Below are 16,532 nucleotides of genomic sequence, written 5' to 3' on the forward strand. Positions count from 1 at the left end.
TGTTAGTATGCGTTGGTGTGTTAGTGTGTATGTTTAATAAGGGCCGGTCGATCCCCTTTAGATAAAGGTAAGTGTGTGCACACTGCAGGCCGAGGGGGGGCAGCCAGACGACCTGCACTGTTCCCTCAAATATTGATCTTTCTGTTTGTTGGCTTGTTTGTTTGCTGGTGTGTGTTTTTATAACAGCAGTTGTTTGTCTGCAGGAGGTTTTTTTGTTCTTTCTTCTTTGGTTCAGAAACAGGGAGGGAGGGAGGGAGGGGGAGAGCAGAGTAGAGAGAGCGTGTGACACGGGGGGGGGGCAGGCAGCGGAGGAGAGGGAGGCGCGGTGCGGCCGGGCCCGCAGGAGCAGCCCTGCGTGCGGAGCGTGTTTTTGTTGGACGAGGGCCCTCCCGGCCCGCCTCCTGATTGGCATTCCGCTCCCGCGCGGCGGCCCGATCAATCCCACCGGCCTCGCGGCGCCCCCTCCGCCCGCATCGACCCCGTCAGCCGGGGCGGGGGGACAGCGGCGGGGCGGGGGGACAGCGCAGGAGGGATTGATCGCAGCGCGGGGAGGAGAGCCGCGGGACGGGGACAGAGAGGGGAGCAGCGCGCTCCATCATGTGCAGTTTAACAGCAGAGTCCTGCAGCCGAATCTTCAGATGGGGGGGGGGATCAATACCCACACACTGGCCAGACGAAAAGTTCTCTCTCGGAACAGGACGGTAGTTCAAAACTGAGTGACCTTTTCTGAGTGCTGTTGTTTTTAAACTTTCTTGATGCGGAGACCCCACCCTCCGGCATTGCCCCACCCTCTGCATAGCCCTACCTCACCACTGATCTGACCCCTCACCAAGGACACCACCAGGAGTGCAGGCTAACTTTCGGATATCAACACTTCAGTCAAAACCGCCATCGGCAGAGAGAAGAGGAACAGCGCTCATACAAATGCGCGCACACACACACACACACACACACACACACATATACACACACACACACATACACACACACACACGTAGAGATGCAGCACAGAAACAGTCTTTTATGGGTCCGTGTGCATACGTGTCATAACTTGCTTTGCACAGGTAACACATCACGCTCCCATTATGAATGAGAAACGACTTTAGAAAGGACTGCATACAGACAGCAGCAGACCGTTTGCTCATAACATGCAAATAAGAGCATCGTTACAGATAATGTATTCCTGGGACTGGAGCTTTATCCCAGGTGTCGCAGGGAATTTATTCTGCTGGATCGGCCGCGTCCCCCAGAGTGAGAGATCTGTGCGGAAATAAGCGCTCTTTCCTGCCCTCTTAATCCTGGCAGGATCAGCGTGGCGGAGCGGGGGAGGAGAGGCTGTCCTTATCTCACCTGTGAGCTCATCACCTGGCTGCAGCAGCGCCGGTCCTGCCGGAGCGCAGGGAGAGCGCGGCGTGTGATCTCCACGGCGGGGGCGTAGCCAGCGGCTCCCCGCGGCGCGGTTAATAAAGCACAGGGCAGGGGGGCCCTGGCACCGCCCCGGCCCGCACGCTCACCCCAGCGCTCCTCCCGCACGCTCACCCCAGCGCTCCTCCCGCACGCTCACCCCAGCGCTCCTCCCCCTGGGCTCACACGCCCGAGCACCAGCACTGCAGCCCACAGTCACCTCCCCGCAGAATAAGGACAATGACCTCTCAAAAGCCCCGGCGCTTTCCAGAAAGCTCTGTCTGTGGGAGAGACTGCAGCAGCCGCATTAGTGAACGCTCTGCTGCGGGGCTGCGGGGCTGCAGGGCTGCGGGGCTGCGCGTGTCCTCGCTGGCCTGCGCCTCCGGGCCGCATGGCTGCCGCTGGGCTCGGCCTCTCGTGGCATATCCCGCCAGCTGCCCGTCCCCGCCAGGCAGCGGGAGATAAACGGCCGCGGCGGGGGTTCCGGGGGGGAGGGGGCGATGTTTACAGTCGCGTGCCTCATCCTGATTGGCGGGGGGGCGGGCAGCCAGGCGCGGGCCGGCGGAAAGGCCGCATGGACTGCCAGTGAAATATCACCGGCGCACAGCTGTTCCCCCACGGAGGCTGCTCCCTGTGTTACGGGCGCAGAGGCTGCTCCCCAGGACGCTCCTCGCCGCGCGAGCGCCATAAAGCGCCGTCGCCCCGCCGCACAGCCCGTAAAACCCGCCCGCGCTCGCCAGACCCTCCAGCCTCCCGCACTCCTGCCCCCACACGGGCCGGTCCACTGCCGCACGCTGAGAATGCACACACGGGCTGCACTATTAAACCTGAGACAGCGTAACAGCACCATACTGAGCAGAAACCTCGGGGCTGTCTCTGTCCCCACCCCCTCCACACCGCCATGTCCTGAGGACAGGGGCAGAACCCGCCGGCGTGTCGGCCCCCATGACTGCTGTGTGCTTCTGGAAACACAGCAGCAAAGAATACAGGGCACAGAAAGGTGAGCTGGTGGTGCATGGGTGTGTCTGAACGTCCTGATGCGTGTGTGCGTGTGTGTGCGTGCCTGTGTGTGTATCCGTATATGCGCGTGTGTGTGTGTGTGCATGCCCGTGTGTGTATCCGTATATATGCGTGTGTGTGCGTGTGCATGCCCGTGTGTGTATCCGTATATATGCGTGTGTGTGTGTGTGTGTGCATGCCCGTGTGTGTATCCGTATATGCGTGTGTGTGTGTGTGTGTGCATGCCCGTGTGTGTATCCGTATATATGCGTGTGTGTGTGTGTGTGTGCATGCCCGTGTGTGTATCCGTATATATGCGTGTGTGTGTGTGTGTGTGCATGCCCGTGTGTGTATCCGTATATATGCGTGTGTGTGTGTGTGTGTGCATGCCCGTGTGTGTATCCGTATATGCGTGTGTGTGTGTGTGTGTGCATGCCCGTGTGTGTATCCGTATATATGCGTGTGTGTGTGTGTGTGTGCATGCCCGTGTGTGTATCCGTATATATGTGTGTGTGTGTGTGCATGCCCGTGTGTGTATCCGTATATATGCGTGTGTGTGTGTGTGTGCGTGCCCGTGTGTGTATCCGTATATATGCGTGTGTGTGTGTGTGTGTGCATGCCCGTGTGTGTATCCGTATATATGCGTGTGTGTGTGTGTGTGCGTGCCCGTGTGTGTATCCGTATATATGCGTGTGTGTGTGTGTGTGCATGCCCGTGTGTGTATCCGTATATATTGCGTGTGTGTGTGTGTGTGTGCATGCCCGTGTGTGTATCCGTATATATGCGTGTGTGTGTGTGTGCGTGCCTGTGTGTGTATCCGTATATATGCGTGTGTGTGTGTGTGCGTGCCCGTGTGTGTATCCGTATATGCGTGTGCGTGTGTGTGTGCACGCCCGTGTGTGTATCCGTTTATGCGTGTGTGTGTGTGTGTGTGCATGCCCGTGTGTGTATCCGTATATATGCGTGTGTGTGTGTGTGTGTGCATGCCCGTGTGTGTATCCGTATATATGCGTGTGTGTGTGTGTGCATGCCCGTGTGTGTATCCGTATATATGCGTGTGTGTGGTGTGCATGCCCGTGTGTGTATCCGTATATATGCGTGTGTGTGTGTGTGTGTGCATGCCCGTGTGTGATCCGTATATTGCGTGGTGTGTGTGTGTGTGTGCATGCCCGTGTGTATCCGTATATAGCGTGGTGTGTGTGGTGTGTGCATGCCCGTGTGGTATCCGTATATATGCGTGTGTGTGTGTGTGCATGCCCGTGTGTGTATCCGATATGCGTGTGTGTGTGTGTGTGCATGCCCGTGTGGTATCCGTATATGCGTGTGTGTGTGTGTGGCATGCCCGTGTGTGTATCCGTATATATGTGGTGTGTGTGTGTGTGCATGCCCGCGTGTGTATCCGTATATATGCGTGGTGTGTGTGTGTGCATGCCCGTGTGTGTATCCGTATATAGCGTGGTGTGTGTGTGTATGCATGCCCGTGTGTGTATCCGTATATATGCGTTGTGTGTGTGTGTGTGCATGCCCGTGTGTATCCGTATATATGCGTGTGTGTGCGTGTGTGGCATGCCCGTGTGTGTATCCGTATATATGCGTGTGTGTGGTGTGTGTGCATGCCCGTGTGTGTTCGTATATAGCGTGTGTGTGTGTGTGTGTGCATGCCGTGTGTGTATCCGTATATATGTGTGTGTGTGTGTGTGCATGCCCGTGTGTGTATCCGTATATATGCGTGTGTGTGTGTGTGTGTGCATGCCCGTGTGTGTATCCGTATATGCGCGTGTGTGTGTGTGTGTGTGCATGCCCGTGTGTGTATCCGTATATGCGTGTGTGTGCGTTCGCTGCCGAAGGTCTCGGCCCTTTAGCCACAGGGAAAGTTTCTGACTTGCGTGGCAGTTAATTGTTTTAAATGTGATGAAGTGTCAGGGGCTCGTAATGAATGAAGAAGGCCTTTAGTTTTCTGGCACCACACAAGTGGAAGGCTCTGCCAGCCCACTTAAAAAGGCATTAGAAAGTCTAATGCGTTCAGCAAAACTTTAGGGCTACTTTTCTTAAAAAAAAACGCATGTTCTTTCCTACAACAGAATGTTTCAAACTATAATTTATCACGCGTGCCTTTATTGTTTCTGATGGTTTGGCCTCGGTTACAATGTTTTTCTCCCCCCAGGACCCTCTCAAAAACAAGGTCTTTTTTGACGGGGTTGTAACAAGAAATGTTCTGAAGGAGAAAGGAAACAGTGTGAGACAGTGCCGTGTGCCATTTGCACTGTGGGAACAGAGAGGCTCTACAGCCACGGGGCGGAGAACGAGGCTGGACACCACTGCGAATCTCACAGCCCTCGCATCGAGCTGTCAATCAAGTGCCACTGCGAGGGAGAGAGGGAGAGAGAGGCATTCTGCACGAGCACCGCAAACCAGCGGCGACTGAAACACACCTTCACCCGGGCAAGGGGAGAGGGAAGGAAACTGTGGAAAAGTGCAGTCCTGCTTTCCACCAGGAAAAATACAGGCACACATGCACATGCACACGCAAGCGCACACGCACACACACACACGTGCACACATACACACACACGCACTCACACACACACGCAAGCAGACACATGCACGCATACTTGCGCACACACACACACAAACACTTATTTCTTAACTGAGAACATTTCGCTAGTACAGCACTACCTAATATTAACCATAAATCTTAAGAGGAATAAGAAGTATAAGGAGAATTAGCATATTTCTCTTTTCACTGCGAGGAAAATCCTTCATCGGAAACAATACTTGAAACACTCGGGGAAAAAAAGGAAAGAAAAATGGGAGCCAAGATAAAATAACAAATAGACCAAACGGCAGAAGGAGCAAACTTTCCGTGGGGGTAGATGCTGCACATTTGTAATGGTGAAGAGGATGCCACCATCCCTCTTTCCCTCAGCAGGAGGGTGTAGGTGAGCGGCTGGCTCTGGTCCAGCTCTGCTCTTCAGCGTCGCTCACTCACAGCCGAGCCGCAGTGCCCCCCCGCTGCCTTTCCACCGCAACCCCAAATAAAAATATATGAAACTCCACCGGCCAAAACAATTAGCTTTATTATCATTCTGGGAAAGTGCAAATTACTGGAAAGCCGGCGCGGGGATGGGGGAGGGGGGCAGGGGGTGTGCAGGCGGGCGCTGGCAGAGGCGCCTCTCCCCCCCTCCCCCTCCCCGCAGGCAGATGGGCGCGGGCGGCACGGCGCCAGCGAGAGCGGGCCAGATCGGCGCGCGGAGCCGCGGACGCTTTTCCCGTCAGCTCGGCCGGTCGCTCCCTAAATGAGCGGCTCTAACTGGAGCTCCCTGCACCCCTGCGCCCCTGCAACTAAATAAAACTCTCTCACAGAAACAGGTCTGCAGGACCCTGAGAGATCTCTCACAGAAACAGGTCTGCAGGACCCTGAGAGATCTCTCACAGAAACAGGTCTGCAGGACCCTGAGAGATCTCTCACAGAAATAGGTCTGCAGGACCCTGAGAGATCTCTCACAGAAACAGGTCTGCAGGACCCTGAGAGATCTCTCACAGAAACAGGTCTGCAGGACCCTGAGAGATCTCTCACAGAAACAGGCCTGCAGGACCCTGAGAGATCTCTCACAGAAACAGGTCTGCAGGACCCTGAGAGATCTCTCACAGAAACAGGTCTGCAGGATCCTGAGAGATCTCTCACAGAAACAGGTCTACAGGACCCTGAGAGATCTCTCACAGAAACAGGTCTGCAGGACCCTGAGAGATCTCTCACAGAAACAGGCCTGCAGGACCCTGAGAGATCTCTCACAGAAACAGGTCTGCAGGATCCTGAGAGATCTCTCACAGAAACAGGTCTGCAGGATCCTGAGAGATCTCTCGCAGAAACAGGTCTGCAGGATCCTGAGAGATCTCTCACAGAAACAGGTCTGCAGGATCCTGAGAGATCTCTCACAGAAACAGGTCTGCAGGATCCTGAGAGATCTCTCACAGAAACAGATCTAATGGACCCTGAGAGATCACTCACAGAAGCAGGTCTGCAGGATCCTGAGAGATCTCTCACAGAAACAGGTCTGCAGGACCCTGAGAGATCTCTCACAGAAACAGGTCTGCAGGATCCTGAGAGATCTCTCACAGAAACAGTTCTGCAGGACCCTGAGAGATCTCTCACAGAAACAGGTTTGCAGGATCCTGAGAGATCTCTCACAGAAACAGGTCTAGTGGAGTCAGAGATCTCTCACAGAGAGAAATAAGCAGGATCCTGGTGAAATACTAGCGGCCGTCCTCTCCCCACTCATTCCTGTGTTCTCCCAGTAGCAGCACTTGCAGCCACGGGAGCATGGCGAAGAGGAGACCAGCGTGTTATAAACGCATCACACACACGTATGAACGCCTGCGTGCGCTTGCAAAATGGAGGCCAGCGCCGCGCTTAAACAGATGGCTTCCCTCGAGTCCAGCTCTGCTCCACGCTGAATTACATCACACCCCCCTCTCTCTCTCTCTCTCTCACTCACTTACCCTGTCTCTCTCCCTGCCTCTCTCTCCATCTCCCCTCTCCCCCTCTCTCTCCCTCCCTCTCCCCCTCTCTCTCCCCTTCACTCTCTCTCAGTTTCTGGCGCCTGACATAATCCTGAACCAAGGTGGCAGGTGTGAAAGGCCTGGCCAGCCGCACTGTCCTGACATGGCCGCTCTGACAGGAAAGTGTGTCCCTGCGTACCCCTCGCAGGGGAAAATGCTTTCTGCTCTCTCTGATGAAACAAACACCCCCCCCCCCCACCCCACCCCCCTCCCTCGGGGCAATGTCACGGTTAGAAGCCGCCCGGCTCCACGAGGGCACTGCGACTAAACGGGATATTTTCCAGCCTTTTCTCCGTTTTGCCCAGAAAGCCCGTTTCTGAAGGGACAAATGCTGGTAATTTGTGTAATGATAGAGGGCATTTATCACGCTGATAGAGGACAGGCTCTGCGGCGTCCTCACTCCGCGCGGCTCCCTCAGAAGGGCCAGTCTCCCGCCAGCCAGGCTGTCTCCCCCCCACTAAATCAAGGCCCCAGTAAAAACACGCTGTTTGTTCTCCGGAAAGCCAGCAGCCACTTGGGAATAAGCCAGATGTCTGGTAGATGTGGTTAAGATGTCTATAAAGAGCTCTGAGAGAGGTGTTCAGTGCGAAAGGAAAGCACTCCTGCCATCCAGTCGTATCGCCCAGAGGACCGTGTTTCTCATCTGGGCGGAAGCACAGAATTACCGCAAAATTGTGGGGCCTGAATTTATGGGCAGGTAAAACCAGACAATTGTGGGTAAAGGAAATGCTCTGTATCCAGACTGAAATGCATTTACACTCACCAGCACAATAGCACCTGTCTAAGGACCCTTCTGAAAAAAGCCCCTTCATTGAAGCCGTTTTATTTACGATTTCATCAGAGATTGAAGTTAATGAAAGCGGGATCCATGCTCGCACAATGAGTGATCTTCCTGTGAGCAGGATAATCTCCATTAGCGTAGCTTTACTCGTCCTGAGGTCATCAGGGACATCAGCAGCTGCAGAGAGGCTGAACAGCCCAGTCACATGTAATCACATATCGGCCTGCACACACAGCCCACCCAGCACAGCCTCTTAACACATACTCAGCACATACCCACCAATCACAGCCTCTTAGCACATACTCAGTACATACCCACCAAGCACAGCCTCTTAACACATACTCAGCACATACCCACCAAGCACAGCCTCTTAGCACATACTCAGTACATACCCACCAAGCACAGCCTCTTAGCACATACTCAACACATACCCACCAAGCACAGCCTCTTAACACATACTCACACACCTGCCAATCACAGCCTCTTAGCACATACCCACCAAGCACAGCCTCTTAACACATACTCACACACCTGCCAATCACAGCCTCTTAGCACATACTCAACACACACCCACCAATCACAGCCTCTTAGCACATACTCAACACACACCCACCAATCACAGCCTCTTAACACATACTCAGTACATACCCACCAAGCACAGTCTCTTAACACATACTCACACACCCGCCAATCACAGCCTCTTAGCACATACTCAGCACATACCCACCAAACACAGCCTCTTAGCACATACTCAACACATACACACCAAGCACAGTCTCTTAGCACATAGTACACACCCACCAAACACAGCCTCTTAGCACATACTCAACACATACACACCAAGCACAGTCTCTTAGCACATAGTACACACCCACCAAACACAGCCTCTTAGCACATACTCAACACATACACACCAAGCACAGTCTCTTAGCACGTAGTACACACCCACCAATCACAGCCTCTTAGGACACAATCAGCACATTCACAGCTCACTCAATATTATTGAGCTGCTGCATACGATCCATGCGTGGAGACATGCACACACACACACTCACGAGTGCATGCACGCACGTACACACACAGACCACCCTACACACTCACACACACAAACACACGCACACAAATTCCGTCACACAGACAGACACACACAGACACATGAGACAGCAGACGGATTGCCTGCCTAATTCCACAGTTTAGTGAAGCATTACTGCTGATCGATAGTGGCAGAGCCAAGGGAGTGAGGCCCCAGCTGCTGCATATTCACCACACACTGGTGCGCTCACTCACTCACACTCACACAAACACACTCGTGCACTCACTCACTCACACTCACACAAACACACTGGTGCGCTCACTCACTCACACACACACACAAACACACTCGTGCCCTGTACCCACCCCCTGTACTGTACAACTCACTCATTCATCCACTATTCACTCACTTAACAGAGGGAGTGGATCCACAGCGCTCCACTCTAACTCAGTCCATTCTGTCATCATTGAGCTCTAAGCGCTGTGTGCGTGTGCATATGTATGTGTGTGTACATATGTATGTGCATGTGTGTGTGTGCGTGTGCATATGTATGTGTGTGTACATATGTATGTGCATGTGTGTGTGTGCGTGTGCATATGTATGTGCATGTGTGTGTGTGCGCGCTTGTGTTCATGTATCTGGAGAGCCTGTTCCATCACAGGGGACCCCCTGAACACCCAACATAAGACCGTGACGGTGCGGACTCGGTGAGGAGCGGAGACGCAGGGCAGCGCTGCGCTCTCATTAGCAGCGAGGCTTCTGCTCTCTGCTCACAGTACACCGGCGTGTCTCATGCAAAATGCATTGTGCTGGAACAGCCGAAGCGAACAGAGCCGGGAGTGTCCCCTGTAACCCCGCTCACTCCCCGTTACCCTCCTCTTCCTCCACTTCAGCCCAGTCATGTGATGCCGGACTTCTTCCCCTCAGAAGCCCAGTTTGACTCGGTTCAGAGGCTCGCACAGGAAGTGGAGCAGCTCAAAATAGACAGTTAAGTGACGGTGCGATGTGCGAAGGCGCCCGCGCCGCGTGCTGTGAATTGTGGGATGCGGTTTCTCGGCCAGCGCCCACGCGTCCATCTCGTCCCTCTCGCTCGGCTAAATCAGTCACCTCTTCACTTCGCCATAAACAGCAGTCAGCATCAGACAGTGAAGGCAGTGCAGCCTTTCATTTTCCTCCAATTTTTTCCCCCTCTGGAATATTCCACTTTAAAGAACTGTGTGACAACCTGTCTGTGAACGCCACTATATGCAAATAGAGATTGATTGATTGATTGAGTCACTTCAGCCATCTGTCTCTCCAACACTTCCCCCCACCCACACACACACACAGGGCCTGCATGCCAGGGGTGTCCGCTGACTACAACTCCCACGCTGCATTGCAAAACCACAGAGGACAGGCTGCAGGAGATGTGGCCTCCCATCGGCCTGCCTCTCTGTGACAGCGCCTGGAGAGTGGCGGTGGAGTGACGCCCAGTCGCTAGGGGGCCTCTGATGCGTATGAATGGAACCCGCTTATCAATGACTAACATTCACATGTCAGAGACAGGGGTCCTGGACTGGAGCCATGCCCACACTGAGTAAAGGAAGCTTTTGTTCTTCTGTGTGTGTGTGTGGGGGGGAGGTGGGGAGAGAGGGAGGGAGGGGGATATTTTATCCCCGAGTAAGAGCAGGAATAAGAATTCTTTATATCTCCTGCAGAAGACTGGCTCTGTGAAAACCTGAGACCCACCTCTCAAAGGCAGCTCTGCCCTGCTGCAGCCTCCCCAGTATCACCCTGATTACAGCCACTCTAACACGAGCCTTCCCATGAGCCCCTGCTCACTCCAGCCCCTCCTCCTACCTTCACAGCTGCTGTGGCCCTCCTCGAACCCGGCGCTGCAGCTGCACTTCCCGATGGGCACCAGCCACTCCCCCTCGGCGCTGCAGTGCATCCTGGGAGGGCTGTCGGCGTCCACCTCCGAGTTGTTGACGCAGGCCCCGCGCACCTCCACCAGCGTGGCGAAGGCGGCCTCGGCCACCGTGTCGGGGAAGACGGCCAGGTTCTGCACGGTGGACAGGCAGCGCTTGTAGTACACGCGCACGGACACCAGCGCCACGCAGGCGCCCACGTCCTGGAAGGCCAGGTGGAAGCCCTTGCGGTTGAGGTGGCCGATCTCCCGCACCTCGGTGTTGAGCTTCATCTTGCGCTCGCCCAGGTCGCCCTGCGTGAAGCTCTCGTCGGCGGCGATGGTGTCGATCTTGGTGTAGCGGTCCTCGCGCGCCACGCGGCGCAGGTCCCAGTCCGACTCGGCGTACAGCAGGTTGAAGGTCTCCTTGCAGGTGCCGGCCACGCCCGGGATGCTGTTGCAGTCGCGCAGCGTGAACTGCAGCTCGATGAAGATGCGCTGCCCCGTCTGCCTCCCGATCCAGCCCGTCTGCAGCCAGTTGTTCTGGCTGGGCTCCATCACGTTGCACACCTGGTACGTCCGGATGGGCTTGTACTTCTCATCCACCCCGCTGATCTCCTCCCACTGAGCCCAGAGAGAGGGGGGAAGAAGAGAGCCAAGGGCAGGGAGAGGAGCGAAGGAGGGCAGCGGAGGAGAAAACAGGAGTGGAGACGGGAGAAGTTGAAGACAGGAGGGTTAGAGGAGAGAGCGGTGAGAGATGAGAGGGGTGTGAAAGAAAGGGGGGAGAGAGCACATGAGAGGAAATGGGGAGCGGTTGAAAAGAGAGAGGGGTGTAACAAGGTGGGAAGAGGGAAGAGCAGGATTATAAGTTTGAATCTAAAAAATATTCAGTTTCTTCCCCTCCATACCAGGAAGCAACACTTAGGACACAAACACAAAGAGTGTCTACAGAAAAAAGTACATCTAACAAATAAACACTGCACAACCCTCCAGGGAAAACGCATGGCACTAAGTAAACAACCCTTATGACTGAACACAGAGTCTAAATATACCTGCATTCAATCCACATGACTTCACACAAAAGTTGGAGCAAGTTACGTCTCCTGGTAAACAATGCATGTTCCTGTGCAGAAAGTGCAGGCAGGTCCCTCCATGAGCAAAGCCTGCACCTCTGGAGAAAGTGCACGCTTCCTCCCTGCGTGAGCAATGTGCCCGTGCAGAGGGTGACCTTACAGGGCGGCTCCAGACGAGCGAGGCAAAAAGTGTGAGCATGTGCGCGCTGGCACATAACTCATGTCTGGGCATGTGCGCGAGAGGGGAGGTGTGCGTACGTCTCCACGGAGCATGCTCACAAAAAAAAGAGCCAGAGGCACCTGGGAACTCTGCAGAGTGGATTTAATCAGTGGCAGGTCCTGAATTAACAAGGTAAATAAATAACAGCTTGCAGAGAGGCAAAAGAAAGAAAAAAAACACCCACACACACGCACACACAAACACACCCGCATGCACACACACACACACACGCACACGCACACACAAACACACCCGCATACACACACCCAAACCACACACAGCCACACCACACACACACACACACACACACACATGCGCGCACACAAACACACCCGCACACATGCACACACCCACACACACACAAACATCACACACACCCACACACACGCACACACAAACACACCCGCATACATGCACACACACATACACCCAAACCACACACACCACACACAACACACAAACCACTCAACACCAACACCACACACACCCAAAACCACACACACCAACACAGCACACACAACACACCCGCACATGCACACACACACACCCAAACCACACACACCACACCACACGCACACGCACATGCACACACACACCCGCATACATGCACACACACATACACCCAAACCACACACACACACACACACACACACACACACCACACGCACACACACACCCGCATACACGCACACACACATACACCCAAACCACACACAGCCACACCACACACACACACACACACACACCCACACCACACACACACACACGTTCCCCTGGAGTACTGGCAGTGCAGAGACGGTGGCGTTGCGTGCGCTGTGTCATTTCTGCAGTAATGGGAGAGTGCATTTCTCCAGCTGCAGTCCGTTGAGCTGGAATCCGCACTGTGGCTGCGGCTGTGCAAGGGCTGCTTTAATGGCTCAATCTGGGCATTCTACAGCAGGCTGAGCTGCTCAGGATTACCCCATTTACTCCTTTGTTGATGCTGTCTATTTTTGGAGGGACGGGGGTAGTGGGGCTGGAGAGAGGGGGTGTGGCCAGCTGTCTAATCTGAACCCATTTGGACTGAGCTCTCTGGAGCACAGCCCAAATTGTTAAACGCATCAGCAGTGAGACTAAGGGCATGCACACAGTACACCGCCACAGCACACACACCACACACACACACACACACCACACACACACGCACCACACACGCACCACACACGCACCACACACGCACCACACACGCACCACACACACACCACACACGCACACACACGCGCACACACACGCGCACACACACGCGCACACACACACACACACACGCACACACACCACACACACCACACACACGCACAGACGCACAGCACAGATACATGTTTCTAGCGCTATCTGATATGAGCTGAAGGAAACGTACTCCATTGGCAGGGTGTGAAGTCCAGCCCAGCTCTGCCTGAGACTCTTTTGAGTTCAGCAGCACAACTGGAAGAGAAGGAAAGAGGAGAGGTGTTAGAAACCAAACAGCAGCACCCAAAATACTGTCCCTTACACGGTTAAGATATCACAGATATGCACGCGCACACACACACACACACACGTGCACACACACACACTCACCTGCATATACATAAGTACAGACAATTTCACACGCACGCGTACACACACAGCACAAAGAGTGAAGAACACAGCAAAACACAAGCACTAAACTTAAAGGAATAACAGTAACGTGAGCGAATATAAATTCATTATCCTGTAAAGCGACAGTCCATGAACACCACATTTGCTCAACGCTCAGCAAAATTTCAGAAATGCACATTAATCAAGAATAAAAACAATTACATTTTTGTAAAATTGGTACAAATTAACTGTGCCCTGAACACCGATGCAATCTAATCAGCACACACACAGAAAGCAGCTGCTGGCACCCACTGGTCCCATCTCTGTGAAGGCAAATGAATTCAGCTGCCTGTGCCAGGACCCCTCCCACACACTCTCTCTCAGCCACTCACTTACTCACACACTAACATGCACACACACACACACACACACACACACACGCTCACACACACACACACACACACACAGAGGTACAACAGAGCAGACAAAGGTACAAATTCTAGCTTTGTATAGAAGCATAATGTAGACCAAGAATAATGCATTGTGGTCAGTGGGTGGTTAGTGAGATCAGCAACATGGACTGCGGCTGTGTAGCCATACCTCAGCACCATGGACAGCAGTTGTGTAGCTATACCTCAGCACCATGGACAGCAGTTGTGTAGCTATACCTCAGCACCATGGACAGTGGCTGTGTAGCTATACCTCAGCACCATGGACAGCAGTTGTGTAGCTATACCTCAGCACCATGGACAGTGGCTGTGTAGCTATACCTCAGCACCATGGACAGCGGTTGTGCACTGTTGTTCCAGCACCATGCATAGTAGCCACGTAGAGAGGTAAACTAATGACTCTGTCCATATTTGAACAGAGACGCACCAGCGCCACAGACAGCAGCACGTGTGTGCCCGGCCCCGCCAGGACCACAGCCAGGGCCCCTGGGCACAGCGACATCAGAACTGAGGACAGCACACGGCGAGTAAACTCCAGCCCAACAACAGACACAATACCTTTCTTCACCTAATGAATTCAGCACTTTTCTCCCTTCACGCGCACACAAAACTCAGAGCCCCGAGCCTCGCCTCTGTCAACCGCAGATAACATGCAGGCATTCGCACTGCAGTTGAGAGAAATGTACGAAGAGAAGAATTTACATCCACAGAAGCCCGCTGGCAGAGAAGAGGGTGAGGGAGGGGGAGAGGGGAGGGGGGAGGGGGGGGGGGAGAGAGAGAGAGAGAGAGAGAGAGAGAGACTCACTTTCACACCACAGACACCATCTGATGGTCCGGTGTGGGTGTTACGAGGGGGTGGGGTATGGAGAGGGAGGGGGGTGGAGCTGGGGTAGAGAGGTCATCCAAGACATCAGCATGTGCTGTAATCACCCTGCAGGGGACTTTAATACTTGCACTACTGCCTTTAACGGTTCAATCTGCAACGGAACGGTAAACCATGATGCGCGCTAATGAAATGAAACATGGCGCCCAATATGGCGGGTTCCGGATGTCGGCTGCCCCTCCCATAAAACTCACGGGCAGCTGTCCCCCCCCCCCACCCACCTCCTCACTGTGTCAGGCGTGGGCCGCTGCCACTGTAAAATAAGTTCTGCACACACTCGTGCCCGCACAGTCGGGGGGTTTGTGCGGGCCTGCGGAACGCTGAGCGTTGTCATTCACAGGGCGACGCGTCGCCGAGCAGCTGCCTGCTGCACCTGCAAACGCCCGCGGCAACCAGCTTCGCCACGGCAACAACAACAACTTCAAACACGTGCAGTCCTGGTCAACGGCCAATGAGACGCAGCGAAAGGAGCGCTGCGCTGCAGCTGTGCGCCCGCGTGCTCTCCTGCGTGGGACAGAGCGGGGGCCCCGCTCTACTCTACTCGCTGATTTAGCGCCCGAGCCGCCCTCCAAAAAGCCAGGAACAGACCGAGCGCAGGAGGGGACTTTGCGTCTCTACGCGCCTCCTCACGCGTGAGGTCTGGGAGTCGACGTCGCTCCCTGACATGAAGACTTCACAGCTATAGATTTTTAAAAATACTTCAAATATCTTAAAGTGGCAATCGCTTCATTATTTGCCCATATATTGTGTAGTGATGCAAAATGCTGATGTTATTATTTTGTCAGTATATTGCAGCATATTGCTTTTACAGAAGTGTTTCCCTGCTCTCCTTCCCAGCAGAGGAGAAGGGGAACAGCGACCCTGAAACAAGGTGCAGGGAATGTCCCGGTCAAACCGCCGTGCCCGTCTGGAGCCACCGGCTTCCCCCTTCAGCGGGAGCTTCAGGCAGCCGCGGGCGCTCTCTGGTAAATGGCGAAAGAAGCGCAGTTTGAATAGCAGCTGAATAACATATAAAAGCACATGTAAATTTGGGAGAGTCTCGAGTGCTCCAGCCCAGTCCTGCCCTGTCCCATCTCTTAGCCCTATAGAGCTCCCCTGATAAAAGCAGCTCAGGAGCATTCAGCCCCCCGCTCCACCTTTACATATTTACACACCGTGCTCATACCAGGAAGAGAACCCAATCATGACCTGGTTACATTTCAGTTGTTCATTCACATAAATTCACAAGACAGCAGACACCTACTGAAAACTGAATACGAGGGCCGGCACTGTTCAGGGCTGTGACTACTATGTGAATCAGCTCAGCCTCAGAATGTCCTAATATTCCCAGTATAATTAAAGTATATATCGAAAGTATATACAGAACCCTCAATGAGTCATCCTAAAACACTGCCAATGGAAACCGCTCTGTCAAAAACAAATTTGGCACAGGCCATCAACAACGACAGGAAAATTACTGCCACTGCAAAGCCTTGATTGTAAGACGTGTTCATCCAATCAATGAACAGAACCTCCCACCGGCTCACACTCATTTGAGCCATCGTTTGAACAGCTGCCACCAGAATACTGAGCGAGGGTTGGGTTCGCACTTTGCAGTCATAGAAACCCATCCAGTGTCCAGCCTCAGCAGCAAGCAGCACTGCCCGACA

At 53.9% G+C, this 16,532-nt stretch overlaps 1 protein-coding gene across 1 annotated transcript in view; it reads right to left on the reverse strand.

Annotated features, from left to right (window-relative positions):
* LOC135260334 (ephrin type-A receptor 7) overlaps positions 1-16,532 on the reverse strand; it is a 93,781-nt gene that overhangs the window by 56,883 nt on the left and 20,366 nt on the right. Inside the window, exons 2-3 of the mRNA XM_064345574.1 lie at positions 13,352-13,416; positions 10,617-11,286 (exon numbers count right to left, since the gene is read on the reverse strand). Of these exons, the coding sequence (XP_064201644.1) occupies positions 10,617-11,286; positions 13,352-13,416 (735 nt within the window). The remainder of the gene's footprint in view (positions 1-10,616; positions 11,287-13,351; positions 13,417-16,532) is intronic.

This window comes from Anguilla rostrata, chromosome 8 (genome assembly GCF_018555375.3).
Source record: "Anguilla rostrata isolate EN2019 chromosome 8, ASM1855537v3, whole genome shotgun sequence".
NCBI classification, from domain to species: domain Eukaryota; kingdom Metazoa; phylum Chordata; class Actinopteri; order Anguilliformes; family Anguillidae; genus Anguilla; species Anguilla rostrata.